The sequence below is a fragment of the Propithecus coquereli genome, unplaced genomic scaffold (genome assembly GCF_000956105.1).
Source record: "Propithecus coquereli isolate 6110/MARCELLA unplaced genomic scaffold, Pcoq_1.0 Scaffold122, whole genome shotgun sequence".
In the NCBI taxonomy this organism is placed as follows: Eukaryota; Metazoa; Chordata; class Mammalia; order Primates; family Indriidae; genus Propithecus; species Propithecus coquereli.
Window position 1 is genome coordinate 4,318,516 of NW_012136303.1, and position 20,315 is coordinate 4,338,830.

Sequence of the window (20,315 nt, forward strand, 5' to 3'; positions counted from 1 at the left end):
TCCCTGTTATCATCAGTACCAAAAAGGGAAGAATATGCCTTAACAGCAGCTCCGCCCAAAGCTTGGCAAATGGCTGCTATGAGGGTCCCCATGAGTCCATACAGTCTTCCCCCTCCTCACTGGTGTAGTCAAAGAGGTTTTCTACCCTCCTAGCCAAGGGCTCCTTAACTATAAATTCACTGTTCACAGAGAAGAAGAAAGAATCTGATGTATTGATTGTTCTTCATTTAAACCATGACTTAATCCCTATCTCAGGATTTAACAATCTTTATTTTCTAATTAAAATTTTACAAAAGGGAGGGGGGCAAGAGGAGAGATTACACTGTGTTGATATTGAGACTTTAAATTCTAGTCAGAGTTAAGACCCATATTAAATGCCAACTGATAGCCTAAAAGGAAATAACTACGTGGAGTCTAATCGAGACATACATGAGTCTCATGATTAGCCTCAATGATGTAAGAAAATAATTCGCAATAACATTGGAGTCCATGGTTCTCAAGTATGCTCTCTTGGGCACGGGTAGGTGAAAGTCGGGAGAAATGGGTTCTCTCCATGCCCGGTGACAAAGACGGCTCCTGGTTTGATGTAAAAGCAAGTCCTGTTGCCAGGTGCTGTCTGCAGCTCACAACTGAGTTTAGCAGTGGAATCGAGTGGAGAACTTGGGAGATACAGGCACAGTCAGAGGCTGGTCACTTGACTTTACCTCCACACCCTGGTACTTTCGTATTGGATTTGCCTTATGCACCTGTAGGGTAAGGAAAATAAAGTTACCACTGAGAAGGACGTTAGAGAACTATGCTCATGGTTTATTTTTTCTTTTTGAGAGGATGTTTGTATAGTTTTATAGATCTTAGTCACTACTTTAAAGGTGGGGGGGAGGTGAAGGGAAGCAACACAGTATAGTGGAAAAGCGCATGACTTTAGACCCCAAATAAGTTTCCATTCGGGTCTTTATTGGGTCCCTCAGCTTTCACTAAAAAATGTCATACCTATTTCCAGTGTGATTTACTAGGATATAATACAGCTGTACTTAATTGTAAGTGGAAAACAGTTAAGAATTTGCTAGAGTATAATCTTAAACTTACTCTTTATTTTACTTAATTTTTTAACTTTTCTTGCCATTTGATGTTGCAATAATAACTGACTCTTAATATTCACCAAAAGTATGAACAAAAAAAAAAAAGAGGTGGGAGGGACCCAACCAGGAAGGGTTGCTGGAGAAGTCCTGGTCTCATCTATCGTTTTGGGTGGTCTGAAATCAATCCCAAATCAAGCCAGATTAGTAGAGAGCTAGCCAGCATTGACTGAATTGTGCTTTAGAATGTTCCTGTTGGCCTACATTGAGAATTGCTGTAAGAAACAGTTCTATAATGGGGACAAACACGAGAGGCAGGTACCAAGTGTTGAAAAAAAGTCAAAGTTGAGGCCACAAAAAAGGCTGTTTTATGAGTGTTATCTGGAGTGGGGATTGTGCTGTTTTCTCATTCAATCAGCAAGTAGTAGTTTGGATTTTGCCAAGAGGTTAGTCTCTTGAACAGTTTGTAGAGCCTTCCTGTGGGCATGGCCACCTAAGCCCACAGCTGTTTCAACAGCTAGCCTAGCACTTTTAGACAAAACCTCAACAACGTACATATTCTTTTGTTTTTAATTGACAGGTAACATTGTATGTTTTTATTGTCTTCCACCTGATGTTTTGAAGTACATATACATTGTGGAATGGTTAAATCTAGTTAATTAACAAAGGCATTACCTCACATAGTTATCATTTTTGTGGTAAGAGCACATAACATCCACTCTTTATATTTTTCAAGAATATATCCTCATCGACTATAGTCACCTTGCTGTATGATAGATCTCTTGAAACTTATTCCTCCTCTCTAACTGTAATTATGTATCCTTTGACCAACATCTCCCCATCTCCCCCTTTATACTTCTTTATTCATCCTTTTATTAATCATATGAAGTTCCATCTAAAACTGTCTTCTTGGGGCCAGGCGCGGTGGCTCACACCTGTAATCCTCGCTCTCTGGGAGGCCGAGGCGGGCGGATCGTTTGAGCTCAGGAGTTCAAAACCAGCCTGAGCAAGAGCGAGACCCCGTCTCTACTAAAAATAGAAAGAAATTAATCGGACAACTAAAAATATATAGAAAAAATTAGCCGGGCATGGTGGCACATGCTTGTAGTCCCAGCTACTCGGGAGGCTGAGGCAGGAGGATCGCTCGAGCCCAGGAGTTTGAGGTTGCTGTGAGCTAGGACGCCATGGCACTCTAGCCCGGGCAAAAGAGTGAGACTCTGTCTCAAAAAAATAAATAAATAAATAAAATAAAACTGTCTTCTTCTTCATTAATGCAGGTAACACAACCTGCTGCCCTCCCAACAAAGTGGTCTTAATGTGAATTAAGGTTTCTTTTTGAATAACTAATATCTAAAGCATTATACTAGTGGTAGCATGGATGATCACCTGGACTGATATGCATTTTAATTCCAGAGTCTGGGCCAAGCATCAAGAGGAAAACAAAAATATAGTTGCCATGTAATTCCCATGTCCTTTCCTATGTATTCTTGTCTAATTGTAAAGCCCAGAAGGAAATCATAAAAATAAGTTAAATAAAATAAACAAATAAAAAAGAGTCCTAGGAAATGCATCGCTGTGCACGGTTATACCACGGTCTCCTTATGAAGACCCCTGGTCTACATTCAATAAAGAATAAACATATTTTTTGAACAATTGACTTGTTTATGTCTCACAAACATTGTGAGTTTTGTAACCAACAGGTTGGTTCCTAAAATGGGCCAAAATTATGGCTCATACTTAGATCATAATTTACACATCTTTAGCCTTATTCACATCTTAACTTTATTACCACTCTAGTTTGTGTGATTTCTCCCTTGTCTTTCTTTGATATAGCCTACCACCTTAGATCCTGTCTGTAACAAGGCAAGGTACAGATAAAACAAAACAAAGACAACTTTGGGTTAGTCATATGTTCAAGTTGCCCAATTACCAGTTCTTTCCGTAGCCTGGCTAGCTCCTCCTTCTTCTGCTCTTCCTCCTGCTGCCTGGCCTCCTCCAACTGCTGGGCTTTCTGGGCTTCAACCTCAGCCATTCTTTTCTCCAGCTCCTGCCGCTCCTTAGCTCTTTTCTCAGTAGCCAGCTGAAAAGGTTCCTGAACTAGAGAACCAGAAAGGCCCTCTGAGTACAGAAACAGAGAGAATGTTGGTACATGACCAAGACTTGTATAAAAAGCTAGCCCCCATGAATTGAGCAAGTGGCACAGACATGCACGGCAACAAAAAGGTTGAGCTCTAAGGATGCCCCAATGGGAGAAAGGTGGAATAAAACACATACAAAAAGTCCCAGAATTTTAAGAGTTGGAAGGGCCCCTAGAAAACATCTAGAGTTATTGGGAAAAAAACCAAGACCAACAGAAGTGAAGTAGCTTGCTCAAAACTAGAATCATTTTGAGAGAGATACAGGAGAAGAATCCCAATTTTTTAACACATTGCCCACTGCTTAAGGAATCATATGTTTTGTATCTAAGGCTTGCTTCACAGCAAACTTCAGAAAGACATCCTGGCTCTCCCTTTCCTCATTTACTTGCTACTCTTTAGGTGGGGAAAGCCTATAACTGTTGTTGAAATACCAGCTGCTTCTGCCAAGGTTCATGTTAAATGAATCTGGCCTTAACAAATTCTGCAACTCAGTACAACTGGTAAGTTCAACAAATTCAAAAGACTGGGTCTAGGGAAAGAAAAGCTACCAGCCTCTAAAGTCAAATGCTTCTGGTTGACACAGCATTGTACCGACACACTGAATCCCAGCACACCCCTGGGAAATCTGACAATTCTGCCCCAGTCCCCTAAGAGTACATATAATATACCTGTAACTGATTTTTTCTCTTTCTTGGGAACAAAGGGCTCCTGGGCGATGACGGTGTTTGGACGAGCCTTGAAGCAAGCTGCTTCTTTCTGCTGTTTCAGTTCTTCCTCTAGCTGTAAGACAGAAAGTCTGTCAGATAAATTATCACACAACTTTCCACATAACTACCACCTCAGTAATTTAAGTTCTAATGATTCTGAATGGCTTCATCAATAAAGATAGCAAATGATTTAATATAAACCCTAGTTAAAACCCCTCACGCAAACTTTGTAATGAATAGATCAGTCTGACGATATCTGAACCCACTGAGAACTAGAAAGTATCTTTAAGATACTTTCAAGGCTTATCTTAATATCACAAAAATAAACAACTAGACATTATATGCCTCCGGATGTAACTCATTAGGAACTATACAATTTTACCTAAAGTATTTTCCTTGCCACCCCCAAAAATATCTAACCAGAAGTTAATCAAGCCTTTAGATCTAACTACTCATTTATAGGAAATAAAGGCGATAGAAGAACATGTTAAATAACACCATGGGAATATAATCAGCAAAATTTAGATTGTAGAAAATCTACAGGACAAACAATCCACTTTATTCAATAAATAAAATGCAAAGAGAGGACCCTATAGATCAAAGGAGATTTAAAGATTTATCAAATAAATGCACAATGCAGACCTTATTTGGATATTGATATGAATAATTTAACTCTTTAAAAAAATTATGAAAAATCTGGGGATATTTGAATGCTGACTATTTGCCACTATTAAAGGGCTATTGTTAGTCTTTTTAAGCATGGTAATATTATTGTGGTTTTGTTTTAAGTTGTTATATTTTAAATATACACACTGAAGTATTTTTAGATGAAAAGAGATGCTGCCTGATTTACTTCAAAGTAATCAATCTTGTGTAGGTAGAAGTATCTAGTACAGGGGTAACTAGGTAGATGTATGGATGAAAGAAGAGTTTCCATGTTTTGATCATTACAGAACTAGATAATGGGTTCATGGAAGTTCATTATATTATTTGTTCTACTTCTGTATGTTATGTGAAAAACTTAAAAAAATTTTTTATTATGGAAAATGCCCCACACAGACATTCTGTGTGTTGGTCATTGAGTAGGGGAGATTCACTACTGCTTCCAAAGCAACAGTCCTGAGGTTTCCCAGAGAACACCACCAACAGGGGACCTACATTCAGTCATGCAAGCAGTCGCATCTCTTGGGCTTCAAGAGGGGTGATTCCTACAAAGAAAGATTAGCCCAGAGCTCCTTTTGGACAAAAGTCCAGGAGAAGTAATAACACAAAAATCCCAAAAACCTTAAAAATTCAAGGCAATTTTTTTTCCAGCTGGGCAGAATCAGATCCCAATTAAACCAGACAATAATCAATTACTTGTTTTTAATCACCTGTCATCTATAAAGAGCAATTAGCACACCATACTGAAAAAATAGCATATCGCATTGAAATCTATTCTCCCATACTGGTTTCTTAGCAAAGCACTAACAGAAAGGAGTAAACACTAAATGAATGAGTCTAATACATGGAATACGTGAGACCCCTGACTCAATAAAAGCCATCGGTTCTCACATTCCCCAGGTGATCACTAAGAGCAGGGGTGAGCAAACTTTGGCCTAAAGGCCAAATCAAGCTTGCAACCTGATTTTGCACAGCCCTTGAATAAAGAATGGTTTTTACATTTTCAAAGGGTTAAACAAACACACACACACACACACACACACACACAGAGACAGAGACATATGTGACAGAGACCATATGTAACCGATAAAACCTAAAATATTTACTACTGGCCCTTTACAGAAATAATGTACTAACTCCTGATTGATAGTGAAAGCCCCTGAAATATTCCAGTATGTTATCCCAGATGATTTCAGTGTAGTGGGTGTGCCTGTCTAACTAACCAACCAAGCAATTAACATTTTGGCTGCTCTCCTCAACCCCTACCTGGTGCTTCCAAATCTGTGCCTTCACAGCACCTCTTTTGTCAGTCTCCAAGCAGAAAGGCTCACTCTGGGTCACATTCTTTACCTTCTTCTCTGGCAGGTTAACGGTATCAAAATAAGGCAAGGGAAGTGCCTTGAACTTGGGCACCTAATGGAAAAAAAATATGAGATTTAAGATAAAGACATCTCTCACCAGAAAACAACAGATGATCCAGAATACCTAGATGGATTTGAAAAATAGGGAAGCCCAACCAGTATTCAAAGCAGCATGGTCTAGCAGAAAAGACCAATGGGCTCAAAAGGAAATCTAGGTTTTCCTCCCTTCATTGCCAGTAACTCCAGTATAATCAGAGGGAAGTCACTTAACCTCCTTGGGCCAGAAGTATTAAATTGCTTGCCCCATTTATATTTTATAGGGTTCTTAGAGGGATCAAAGGAAGTTAGTGATTTTACAGTTAAAAGTGCTACAGAAAAGATCATCTTTGAGGGATCAAAGAATAGTATTATGCGACATGTAGAGATGGAAACACCTACCTCCCCTTTCTGCAGTTCTTTTATTTTCTTCTCCTTCTGTAACTGACGTTCTTTGTCTCGAGAATCAAAGGAGAAAGGGCACATCACAGTTCTTGCCTCTATGTTTTGGGGCTTAAAAGGCACCCCATAATGTGGTACAGGTTGAGCTCTTATCACTACCGGTTCATCCTCTTCCTAAGTAAAAAATTACAGTTTAGAAATAAGACTTCTCAATCCAAAGAAAATCCAAAAGTAAGAAGCAAAAACTGCTCCAGATAAAAAGAAATCAGCAAAAGATCTCCAGATACATGAAAAAGCAGAATGAAAGGACACTCCCAAAAGAAAACAATAACTCTGTACCAATGGAAACCAATCAAAACAAGAATACTGAAACAACTGATAAAGAATTTCAAATATGGATTGTAAGGAAGCTCAATGAAATACAAGAGAAAATAGAAACCCAACACAAAGAACCACAAAAACAGGGAAATGAATGGAAAATTCACTAAAGAAATTGAATTATTCCACCTGGGAATACTGGGTGCTGTAGGCTTTTCTATTATTTTTTGATTTATTTTTTTATATTTTTATTTTTTTTAATAAAAAAAGTAAAATAAATCGAATTATTAAAAATAAATCAAGCAGAGCTTCTGGAAATGAAAAATTCCTTCAAGGAAATACAAAACACACTGGAAAGCCTTAAGAATAAGCTAGATCAGGCAGAAAAAAAGAATTGCAGAGCTAGAAGACAACACCTTTGAATTAAACAAGTCAGTCAAAGAGAAAGAACGGGCCGGGTGCAGTAGCTCACACTTGTAATCCTCAGCCTCTGGGAGGCTGAGGCAGGAGGATAGCTTGAGCTCAAGAGTTTGAGGCTAGCCTGAGCAAGAGTGAGATCCCATCTCTATGAAAAATAGAAAAAAAAAAGCCGGCATGGTGGCACGTGCCTGTAGTCCCAGCTACTCAGGAGGCTGAGGCAGGAGGATCGCTTGAGCCCAGGACTTTGAGGTTGCAGCGAGCTATGATGATGTCACTGCACTCTAGCCCAGGCAACAGGGCGTGACTCTGTCTCAAAAATAAACAAAATATATATTTAAAAAAAGAGAAAACACAGAAATAAGAGGAACGAAAAAAGCCTACAAGTAATATGGGATTATGTAAAGAGGCATAACATAAGAATCATAGGCATCCCTGAGGGTGAAGAAGAAAATGCACAATGGCTGAAAAACCTATTTGAGGGAATACTTGAGGAAAATCTCCCAGGTCTTGCTAGAAATCAGGACATCCAAGTACTACAAGTGCAACAGACTCCTGGGAGATTCATCGCCAAAAGGCAATCACAATATATAGTCATCAGACTGGCCAAAGTTAATATAAAAGAGGAACTCCTATGAACTGTAAGGCAAAAGCATCAGGTAACTTACAAAGGAAAACCCATCAGACTAACTGCAGACTTCTCAACTGAGACCTCACAAGCCAGAAGGGACCCATTCTCAGTCTTCTCAAACATAATAATGGTCAGCCTATAATTTTGTATTCTGCAAAACTAAGTTTCTTATATGAGGGAGAAATATAGACTTTCTCAGACAAGTGAATGCCAAGGGAATTTGTCAAGATCAGACCTGCTCTGCAAGAAGTACTCAGATCTGCATTATACACTGATCAGCACAACAGGCACCCACCAGTGTAAAACCATCCAAATGCTAAAGTTCAGAGCTCAGTTACCACAATGGCTTGAGAGTTAAAACAAAGCAATAAAGTTCTACACAACAGGATGAACAGAAATCCACCCCACTTATCAATTCTTCCAATAAATGTGGATGGTTTGAACTCCCCACTGAAGAGACACAAACTGACTAAATTGATAAAAAAACATGGCAAGTATCTGCTGTCTCTAAGAAACACATCTAACCAAGAAGGATTCATTCCGAGTCAAGGTGAAGGGATAGAAAACAATATTCCATGCAAATGGAAATCAAAAGGAAGCTGGTGTAGCCATTCTCATATCAGATAACATAGACTTCAAATCAACAAAAGTAAAGAAAGACAAAAGACAGTCATTATATAATGGTGAAGGGAACAATTCACCAAGACATAACAATCTGAAGTATCTATGCACCTAACAGAGATGCACCCAGATTAGTAAAGCAAATCCAACTTGATGTAAACAAAATGATAAACAACAGTATTGTAACAGCTGGAGACCTAAACACCGCACAGACAGAATGGGACAGATCCTCCAAGCAGAAAATAAAGAAAGAAAGAATGGACTTACACAAGACTCTAGAACAAATGGGCCTAACAGACATTTACAGAACATTCTACCCCAAAACTACTCAATATACCTTCTTCTCATCAGCTCATGGAACATTCCCTAAGATTGATCACATCCTAGGCCACAAGACATGTCTCAACAAATTTAGAAAAACAGAAATTATACCCTATATCTTCTCAAACCACAGTGGAATAAAACTAGAAATCAATTCCAACAGAAACACTCAACTCTACACAAAGTCATGGAAATTAAATAATCAATCTACTGCTGAACAATTATTAAGTCAAAGAGGAAATTAAGATGGAAATCAAAAGATTCTTCGAATTAAATGGTGAAGGGGACACAAGTTACCAAAATCTGTGGGATTTTGCAAAAGCAGTCCCAAGAGGAAAATTCATAGCCTTAAATGCCTATGTCCAAAAGACAGAAAGATCACAAATCAACAATCTAATGAATCGTCTCAAGGAATTGGAAAAGGAAGAACCAATCCCAAACCTAGCAGAAGAAAAGAAATAACTAAGGTCAGAGTAGAGCAAAATGAAATTGATTCCAAAAGAATTATACAGCAGATTAATAAAACAAAGAGTTGGTTCTTTGCTAAATTAACCAGAAACAGAAAAGAAAGGACCCTAATAAGCTCAATCAGAAATGAAAAAGGAGATATTACAACTCATTCCACAGAAATATACAATATCATCTCTGAATACTATAAAAATCTCTATGCACATAAACTGGAAAACATTGAGGAAATGAACAAATTCTTAGAAACACACGACCTCCCTAGGAATAATCAGGAAGAAACAGAACTCCTGAACAGACCAATATCAAGTAATGAAATTGAAGCAGCAATAAAAAAATCTCCCAACAAAAAAAGTCCTGGACTGATGGTTTCACAGCTGTATTTTACCAGGCCTACAAAGAAGAACTAGTACCCATACTGCAAAAATTATTTCATAACATTGAGAAGGAAGGAATCCTCCCCAACTTGTTCTACAAAGCCAATATCACCTTGATACCAAAGCCAGGAAAGGACACAACAAAAAACGAAAACTACAGACAAATATCCCTTATGAATACAGATGCAAAATTTTTCAGCAAAATCCTAGCACACGAAATTCAGCTGCACATCAAAAAAATAATCCACCAAGACCAGGTGGGCTTCCTCCCAGAGATGCAAATGTGATTCACCACATAAAAAGAAGCAAAAACAAAGACCATATGATCCTCTTGATAGAGGCAGAAAAAGCATTTGACAAAATTCAGCACCCCTTTATGATAAGAATTCTTAACAAAATAGGCATACATGGAACATACCTCAAAATTATAAAAGTCACGGGGGGAGGGGGAGGAGGGGACGGGTATATGCATACACAAAGAGTGCAATGCTCACCATCCGAGAGATGGACACGCTTGAAACTCGGACTTGGGGGGGAGGGGGGCAAGGGCAACATACGTAACCTAAACATCTGTGCCCCTGTAATATGCTGAAATAAAAAAAAAAATTATAGAAGTCATGTATGAAAAACCCACAGCCAACATCATACTGAATGGGGAAAAATTGAGAGCATTCAGAACTGGAACCAGACAAGGTTGCCCAATGTCACCACTTCTGTTCAATATAGTGCTGGGAGTCCTAGCCAGAGCAATCAGGCAAGAAAAGGAAATCAAGGGTATCCAAACGGGGAAAGAAGAGGTAAAACTATCACTCTATGCTGATGATATGATCTTGTATCTAGAAAAGCCAAAGATTCTGCCACAAGACTCCTGGAATTTATAAATAAATTCAGCAAAGTCTCAGGTTACAAAATCAATGTACACAAATCAGTAGCATTCCTGTACACCAGCAACAGTTAAGCTGACAATCAAATCAAAGACTCAATACTTTCATAACAGCAACAAAGAAAATAAAATACCTAGGGATATATTTAACCAAAGAGGTGAAAGACCTCTAAGGGAGAACCATGAAACACTGAGGAAGGAAATTGCAAAGGATGTAAACAAATGGAAAAACATATCATGCTCGTGGATCAGCAGAATCAACACTGTTAAATGTCTATACTACCCAAAGTGATTTAAACATTCAATGCAATTCCCATTAAAATACCAATGTCATTTCTCACGATCTAGAAAAAATAATGCTACGCTTCATATGGAACCAGAAAAGACCCTGTTATAGCCAAAACAACCTTAAGCAAACAGAAAAAATTAGGAGGCATCAATTTATCAGACTTCAAGCTATACTACAAGACTATAGTAACCAAAGAGTATGGTACTGGCACAAGAACAGAGACATATATAGACCAATGGATCAGAACAGAGAACCCAGATGCAAAATCATCCTCATATTGCCATTTGATCTTTGGCAAAGTAGAAAAAAACATACACTGGGGAAAAGAATCCCTACTCAATAAATGGTGCTGGGAAAATTGGATAGCTACATGTAGAAGACTGAAACAGGATCTGCACCTCTCACCACTCACAAAAATTAATTTACGATGGATAACAGACTTAAACCTAAGGTATGAAACTGTAAGAATTCTAGAAGAAAATGTCGGAAAAACTCTTATAGACATTGGCCTGGCAAAGAATTTATGAAGAAGACTCCCAAAGCAATCATAGCAAAAACAAAAATAAATAAATGGGACCTGATCAAATTAAAAAGCTTTTGCACAGCCAAGGAAACAATCAATAGAGCAAACAGACAACCTACAGAATGGGAGAAAATATTTGCATGCTATACATCCAATAAAGGGCTGATAACTAGAATCTACAAAGAACTCAAGTAATTCAGCAAGAAAAAAGTCAAACAACCCCATTAAAAAGTGGGCAAAATCCATGAAAAGAAACTTTTCAAAAGCAGATAGACTAATGGCCAACAAACATATGAAAAAATGTTCAACATCTCTAATCCTCAGGGAGATGCAAATCAAAACCATAATGAGATATCACCTAACTCCAGTGAGAATGGCTTTTATCAGAAAGTCCCAAAACAACAAATGCTGGTACGGATGCAGAAAGATAGGAATACTCAGACATTGTTAGTGGGACTGCCAACCAGTACAACCTCTGTGGAAAGTAGTATGGAGATACCTCAAGGAACTAAAAGTGGACCTACCATTTGATCCAGCAATCCCACTGCTGGGTATTTACCCAAAGGAAAAAAAGACATTTCGTAAAAAAGACGTCTGCACCTGAATGGTTTATAGCAGCACATTCACAATTGCAAAGATGTGGAAACAACCCAAGTGCCCATCAATACATGTGTAGATTAATAAAATGTGTATGTATACCATGGAGTACTACTCAGCCATAGAAAAAAAATGGTGAACTAATACTTTTTGTATTAACCTTGGTGGAACTGGAGACCATTTTTCTAAGTGAAGTATCACAAGAATGGAAAAACAAACACATGTACTCACCATTAAATTGAAACTAATCGATCAACACTTATGTGCACATATGGAAATACTCCTCATTGGAAATAAAGCAGGTGGGAGAGGGGAGAAGGGGATGGGTAAATTCACACTTAATGGGTACAATAACTTTGACTCAAACTGTACAAAAGCAATTTATGTAACCCAAACGTTTGTACCCCCATAATATTCTGGAAAAAAAAAAGAAAGACTTCTCATTTTCTCCCACCTCCTTAGAATGTCAAATCAGAAGATATATGCAGCAAGTCATTAATTAAGGCAACTCACTCAACCTCCTAGGTGTCTTAGCTTCCTTTTCTATCAAAGAGGGATGATACCTAAGTGATCTACCACCTCACAGGGGTGAGATCCATGTGAAGGCATTTGGTAATGGACTAACACAATTATTTTTAAAAGATCTAGGCTAGGTGTGGTGGCTCACGCCTGTAATTCTAGCACTCTGGGAGGCTGCGGCAGGAAGATCACTTGAGGTCGGGAGTTCGAGATCAGCTTGAGCAACAGCAAGACCCCGTCTCTACTAAAAATAGAAAAAATTAGCCGGGCATGCTGGCATGTGCTTGTAGTCCCAGCTACTCGGGAGGCTGAGGCAGGAGGATCACTTGAGCCCAGGAGTTTGAGGTTGCTGTGAGCTAGGCTGACACCATGGCATTCTAGCCCAGGCAACAAAGTGAGACTCTATCTCAAAAAAAAAATTTAAAAATTAAAAATAAAAGATCTGAAGTTTTTCACAGGAATATTGTAAAAACTAAATGAGATCAAGTATAGGGTGTCCTGTACTTTGGAAAAATTTTGTAAAATTTTGTAATGAACATTTTGCAAATAAAAGTACATTTAGCTACAATTTACCATTTTCCCTGTGTATGTCAACTTTTGGAACACCCTGTAGTATGAATAAAATGAAGATCAGAAGATAGGTCCCAACCAAGCATATACCTTAGCCTCTTCTTTCATGCTGCCTCCAGAGTCCACTACAACATGTGACTGGGACTTAATGGTTGCCAAACCCAGAATAGGACCAAGTAAGTTGTTTGGGTTCAAGCTGGTAACACAAGATTACTGTGTATTTTAGTTTCAAATGAACCTATAAAAAGGCGTATGCCTGAGATCTGCTATAAAATTACCCTAACTCTGGATATTTATAGATAAAATGGGAGATGTAACAAGAAACTAGCATGATCAATGCCAGTTTATGTATTACAATTCCATGAACCATCACCACACAGTCCACCTTAGCAATTCCTGGGTTAATGGAGATAGGACAAGGTGGATGTAACTACTTCGTATGAATTTTAAAAGTCCCTCACTGAATAGTGACAATAACTAAGGCAAAATAAAGTGCAGAGCTTGGCAATTTTTTTTTTTTTTTTTTGAAACAGAGTCTCACTCTGTCACCACAGGCCAGAGTGCAATGGCATCATCATAGCTCACTACTTCAAACTCCTGGGCTCAAGTGATTCTCCTGCCTCAGCCTCCCAAGTAGTTGGGACTACAGAGGTATACCACCACTCCCAGCTAATTTTTTCTATTTTTTTGTAAAGACAGGGTCTCGCTCTTGGTCAGTATGGTCTTGAACTCTTGGCCTCAAGCAATCCTTCTGCCTTGGCCTCCCAGTGTGCTAGGATTATAGGTGTGAGCCACTGTGCCTGGTCCCAGGTTGGCAACTTTTGATCCATGTTACAAAGGTAATTTTCAATGCTACAGAAACAGACAATCCTCCAATGCCTAACTTTTCCTCACTGTTTCCATAAATTGTAACTAGTTCTCACTGAGAGCCAGAAGACTCATACCCTTACCAACTACTTTGTTCTTGGAGGAGCAAAATAAAGATGATCAAATGTTCTTACTCATGCTTAAAGACAACTCCAGACAAGACTGGTTACCTTTAAACTCCATTAAGTTTAAGAAATAGTAAGGCTTAGACTGGATATGCAGAAGGAAAAAGAAACCCCCCACCCCCAGGGAATCACCTCATCTCCTTTTGTGGGTATTCGGATTCTATTCTTCAATGCGAAGGCTGGTGATTTGGGGACAGTGATTGGAAGGACCTTCTTTTCAGGAACACCCTGGAAGGAGTAAGCAAATCAATTATACATCCCAGAAGAACTTCTACTAGGCTGAGAAGATTAAATTCCTTTCCTAAAGAAAAGTTCATGTATCGGGAATCAAAAAAGTCCACTATTTTATTATGTTGTTCACCCAAAACAAAGTCATATCTGGTATGTGGTAGTACTCCAAAAGTGGATTATTATAACATCATGACAGAAGAGCAGCAAATAACAAGGACATAGGTACAGGTGTATACCCAGTAAAAATATGATTCATCAAAAATATTTTATTCTCTTCCTCTTTTTTTAAGACAGGATTTTGTTCTGTTGCCCAGGCTAGAGTATAGGGGGACAATCATAGCTCACTGCAACCTTAAACTCCTGGACTCAAGTGATCCTCCTGCCTTAGCCTTCTGTGTAGCTGGGACTATAGGCACATGCCACCATGCCCAGCTAATTTTTTAGTTTTTGTAGAAATGGGGTCTTGCCATGTTGCCCAGGGTGATCTTGAACTCCTAGCCTCAAGCAATCTTCCCACCTTGGTTTCTCTTCCTATCCCCAATCCCTTGAAAACAAAATATTTTAAAAAGACTTCTAAATGTGCCTATGGTCAGAACACATTCTGTCCATTCTCTTAAACCTATTCCATATATAGCTCTACAATGAGAACTTATGTTTACAAACGGTACCTTCAAAGGGCAAATGGGGAAATGTACTGGGCGAAGGGCTAGTTTAATTTATGTTTGCCAAGTAAATGGCCAAAGAACAAGAACAACCAGTTCACAAAGATATAGCAGAGGCTCAATCTCATTAGTAATTTTTAAAAACATAAATTAAGACAAGATCTTTTTTACCTACAAGACTGAGTAATATTTAAAAGACCAATTAATACCAGTATTGGCATGTATGAAGAAAAGTGAGTACTCACATACAGTTGGGTAAAAGTAAGGATATAAACTGGCTTAACCTTTTGAGAATTGTCTATTAAATTTCTAAATGGTCATACTCTTTCACCCATTATAAAACTTCTAGTATTTGATCTCTTTTAGTTTAGTTTTGAGTTACACGTCCAATACCACATTTTTCAAAAGAGTAAAAAATTATAAGTAACTCAGTTATTTATCAAGAAAAGATCTATTAAATCCTTTGGCACATAGTGGTACAGCCACACAATAGAATATTATACAGCCATCAAAAATAAAATAAATGGGCCGGGCGCGGTAACTCACGCCTGTAATCCTAGCTCTCTGGGAGGCCGAGGCGGGCGGACTGTTTGAGCTCAGGAGTTCGAAACCAGCCTGCGCAAGAGCGAGACCCCGTCTCTACTAAAAATAGAAAGAAATTAATCGGACAACTAAAAATATATAGAAAAAATTAGCTGGGCATGGTGGCGCATGCCTGTAGTCCCAGCTACTCGGGAGGCTGAGACAGGAGGATCGCTTGAGCCCAGGAGTTTGAGGTTGCTGTGAGCTAGGCTGATGCCACGGCACTCACTCTAGCCTGGGCAAAAGAGTGAGACTCTGTCTCAAAAAAAAAAAAAAAAATTCTGGTACCCTGCCAGACTCTCTAGCCTTATCTCTCATCCCTCCTTACACATCATCTTCCAACTACAGTGAACTACTGGCCACTCCCCAAATGTACCCCTGGTTCTTATCTCAATGCCTTTGCTTGTGCTCTGTCTGAAATTCCCCAGCTACTTAAAAGCACTCAACTCATCTTTTCAAGCCTCCACTGAAGCATCTCCTCTTTTATAAAGCCTTTCAATAGATCCCTCCACTCCCAGGCCCTATAGAACTGACCCTTTTCTCCCCTATAGATAGTTCTATCACAGTCCATACAAAACTTCACTGCACTTATTTATTTAGATATTCATCTCCCCCTATTAGCCTATGAATATTTGAGGGTAAGGACTATTTTATGCTATCAATCCCTAGTGCCTAACATAGACCTTGGCAAGTAAAAGGCATTCAGTAAATGTTTGTTGAATGAATGGAGTAAGAATGAATGAACACATGAGTAACAGAATTTATACCTTGGACTCTAAGAGAATACCTTAGGAGACTTCTCCTTAATCCCAACAATGCTGCAACTGCTCCAAACATGTTTGGAATGTCTTTCTTGGAGTGGCTTTCAAAGCCACTTTTTGGACCATGCAAGACAGTTGCTCACTCTTTACTTTTAATTTAATGAAACTGTTTTCACCTCTATAATCTTGGACTACTCAGATGTTTTAGTTCCAAATAACATTGGATTAGCTTCTAAAAGCAAATTAATGTTTAAAATACATATGAAGATTTGCCATCATTGAAGAGATCCAAAAGACTGTGACTCAGGATCCAAGACAAGTGGCTTTTCCAAAATGCTTTGTGCGATGTCACAATCATTGGAAAGGATTTATAGCCTCTCAAGGTGACCACTGTGAAGGGAATGCTCAGTCTGCTATGAGATTTCTTGTATGTTTTCTAAAGAATGCTAGAACCACTAACTACTAGCATAGTGAAATCCAATACAGCTGATCTTGTAATCAGAGTGACAAATGTCTAAGAAACAGTTTTCGAATGATATCCCCTGTAAAAGTGCAACAACAAAAAAATCTATTCTACAATATCTTGAACAAGTGGACATCAGCATCTTGCCTGAATGCACCAGAGGCAAGTAGAAGTGGGAAAAACAGTGAACAAGGAGCCAGGGGTCTGTTCTAGCCCCACTCTGCTTCTAATCTGTATAACCTTGGGCACATCAGATCGTCTTCTAGGCCTCAGGGTTTTTTTCATAAAACAAAGTAATTAAAATAAATATCTGCGGACTCATTTAGTTCTAAAATAATCCTACTTTTCCTATTTTCCCCTCTCTCTGTATCCACCCAGCAGAGAAATTTGCATTTTAAAAGAGGAGCAATGTTAACCTCTAATAATGAAGGAGAGATTTATGAGTGGGATCAATCCTCATAATTAGTTGGGGGGAGGAAAAGATGATTTATGCAAATCATTTTTGCAGCAACTATCCACCCACACCTCATCTCTACTGCAATCAGAGCTAACTGGGGGCTCAATTAGAAATAATGAAAAGGAAAGTGGGATTCCAGAAACAGAAAAGACCTCCTGTTTTGCTATTTTAAGTTTTTAAAATTGTAAGCTCTTTGAAGGGCTGGGATATTGCCATTTGCATTCCTTTGCCTTCTCCACAGCACCTACAAGATGATCTGATAATAACTGTTCAATGAACATGTGTTGACTAACATCACTGTACTTCTTTATTTACACATCTATCTGCTCTACCAGACTGTGAAAGCTTTGAGAACAAGGGTCATGTCTTATTCCATCTTTGAATTCCCACTGTCTAACATAGGCTAGAAACACAGGCTGATGCATTTCAGCTTGTACTGTCACTCACTCGGTTATACAGTATTGGAGTGGCTGTGCTGTGGCAGTCACTATGCTAGGTGCTGGAGACACATAATACAGAAATACACAATCCCTGCTCTCAGGGAGCTCAGATTCTAATGGAGGAAAGAGATAATGAATAAGTAACAAATCAAATACTTCCCAGTTTTCACAGGTGCTCCAAAGAAACCCAGCAGGATGTGGAGCTAAATGCTATTGGGGGAAGTGCCCTCAATGGGAAGTGTGGGGAAAGTTATCTCTAAGGAGGTGGTATGTGGTTAGAACTGGGCAATGTGGGTGGACAGATGACCCATTTAGGAAAAGCAGCCAGGAATGGGGGACAGGGATGGGGAGTTGAACATTTCTCCCTAAGGCAGGATATGCCCCCAAGTGCCCTGGAATAAGCTCTCAGCCCTGTACCAGAGCAGTTAGGAAATTACTGTGGAGCAATGTTATCTCAGGAAGTATGCAAAAAACCCCAAAACAACAACAGCGGCAGCAATAATAACAAAAACAAACCTTGCTGGTCTCCCCAAGCCATCCCTAAAATATCTCTGCTAAAATTACTCACTGACACCACCTCCACTTTCGTGGTACCCAAGCTCTCCATTAGATGTCGGCAGCAAGTTCACATTTTAAACCTCATGCTCAAGGCTTTCATCACTCCACCTCTGCCTTATGGCCACTGCTGCCCAAGCCCGTCTCTCATCAGCCCCGTTGTCTCCTTGCCACCTATCAACCACATATGGGAGGGCACAAGAAACACCATAAGGATACACAGTAACAGAGTTTCAGCACTGGGGAGACACAGATGGGGAACAACAGTGTCAGACAGACAAGCTGCAGCAGGCTCTGTGAGGTGGCTTCTTCAGTTCTGCTCTAAGAGTCCAATACTAGAAGTTCAAAGACCTACACCTCGTTCTGCCATCAACTTTTAAAAATGTTTCTATAGGCAAGCCACATTCCCCTATCAAAGCCTCTCTTTCTGAAAAATGAAGAGGGTAGAAGAGACTACATCTAACATCTCCTTCTATGCTTTGCTTCTCTAGAAATCAAGAGTTGAAGTGAAATCACTAGAAACTTTAGTAGGGAGAGTTGCAAACAGTGTCAAACTAAAAAACCTCATTTGCCATAATAAACAATGTTAACAGGAAGCATTGTGGGGTAGAATAATATATACTTTTTTTTTTTTGAGACAGAGTCTCACTGTGTTGCCCGGGCTAGAGTGCCGTGGCGTCATCCTAGCTCACAGCAACCTCAAACTCCTGGGCTCAAGCAATCCTTCTGCCTCAGCCTCCCGAGTAGCTGGGACTACAGGCATGCGCCACCATGCCCGGCTAATTTTTTCTATATATTTTTAGTTGTCTGATTAATTTCTCTCTATTTTTAGTAGAGCTCTTGCTCAGGCTGGTTTCGAACTCCTGAGCTCGAACAATCCGCCCGCCTCGGCCTCCCAGAGTGCTAGGATTACAGGCGTGAGCCACCGCGCCCGGCCAGAATAATACAGTTTTAAGGAGACGATGGGCTCAAACCCTGGTTCTGTGTACTAGACATCTCTTAGTGTTTGTTTCCCTGTCTAAAGAATAGGGATAAGAATAGAATCTGCCTCTTTGAGTTGTCATGAGAAATAAATAAGATAATCTATGTAAAGCACTCAGGACAACGTAAGCACTCAATAAAAATGACAATTATTACTATTAACAACACCACTGCTTACTGGGTCAGGCACTATACTAAGTTCTTCACCCGGGTTCCCCCTACGCTGCACCCAACAAATCAAAACTCTAGGCCTGGGGCCCAGGAACCTGTTTATGTAATAAGAGCCCCAGAGGATTCTGAGAACCAGCTGGATCTGGCAAACACTTCCCCCACTTCAGCATATCACAACGATTCAGTCACACCTTACCTAGTGCTTTGCAGATCTGTTTATCCAGAATTCTCAACAGGCATAACCTGGTACAGTGCTACTTTAAGACCACACTTAACTAACTCTAAATGGAATCTAGTCACCCTTCCCATGTACGATGTCACCCTAGCATTTCCAGAGTACATGCAATAAGCTCACAAACCAGTTTCCTAATTTATGTTTCCAAAAATAGAGTTCACGTATGACTGGTATGGAAGATCTTATGAGGGAGGTAGACTTTATTAATCACTTATTTCCCAAGAATCTTCTATTTTCACACAACAACATGGACCCTGGGACCATATTACCTATGATTTGTATCCCAGCTCTGCCACTGGCTAGTTTGTGATCATAGAGTATCATGGGGACAGGTTTGCACATCCCTGGGTCTAAGGGGAAGTAGGTAGCAGAGGGATGATGGAGCTGAGGCGAGGGGCTGAGGGTGGGTGGTGGTTCAGATGGACATGGGGCTATTCCTCTGAGCCTGAGCCATTTAAGCTCTATGTTTCCTAACTGTAAAATGGATTGACGAAAGTACCTACAGCGCTTACCTTATAGGGTTGTTATGAAAATTAAGTATACTATTATACAAAAGTAATGAGCTAGAATAAAAACCTGGCATATAATAAGCTTTATATAAGTATTAGCTACTATTGTTGCATTAGCCATGGCAAAAAGTACTAGTTTTCCATTTATGTATTTATTTAAAAGTTCCCTTTTAAATTAAGTTACAAAGTGAGTTGATTTTAAAAATAGATACAGTTGGCCAGGCACAGTGGCTCATGCCTGTAATCCCAGCACTTTGGGAGGCCAAGGTAAGAGGACTGCTTGAGACCAGGAGTTTGAGACCAGCCTAGGCAACATTAGTAGGACCCTATCTCTAGGAAATACTTTTTTTTTTTTTTTTTTG

At 39.4% G+C, this 20,315-nt stretch overlaps 1 protein-coding gene across 1 annotated transcript in view; it reads right to left on the bottom strand.

Annotated features, from left to right (window-relative positions):
- Positions 1 to 253: 253 nt before the first annotated feature.
- TPX2 (TPX2, microtubule-associated) overlaps positions 254 to 20,315 on the bottom strand; it is a 55,960-nt gene continuing 35,898 nt past the window's right edge. The window contains 6 exon segments of the mRNA XM_012637737.1: positions 254 to 746; positions 3,007 to 3,194; positions 3,883 to 3,994; positions 5,851 to 5,997; positions 6,384 to 6,557; positions 14,039 to 14,134. Of these exon segments, the coding sequence (XP_012493191.1) occupies positions 636 to 746; positions 3,007 to 3,194; positions 3,883 to 3,994; positions 5,851 to 5,997; positions 6,384 to 6,557; positions 14,039 to 14,134 (828 nt within the window). The 3' untranslated portion in view covers positions 254 to 635.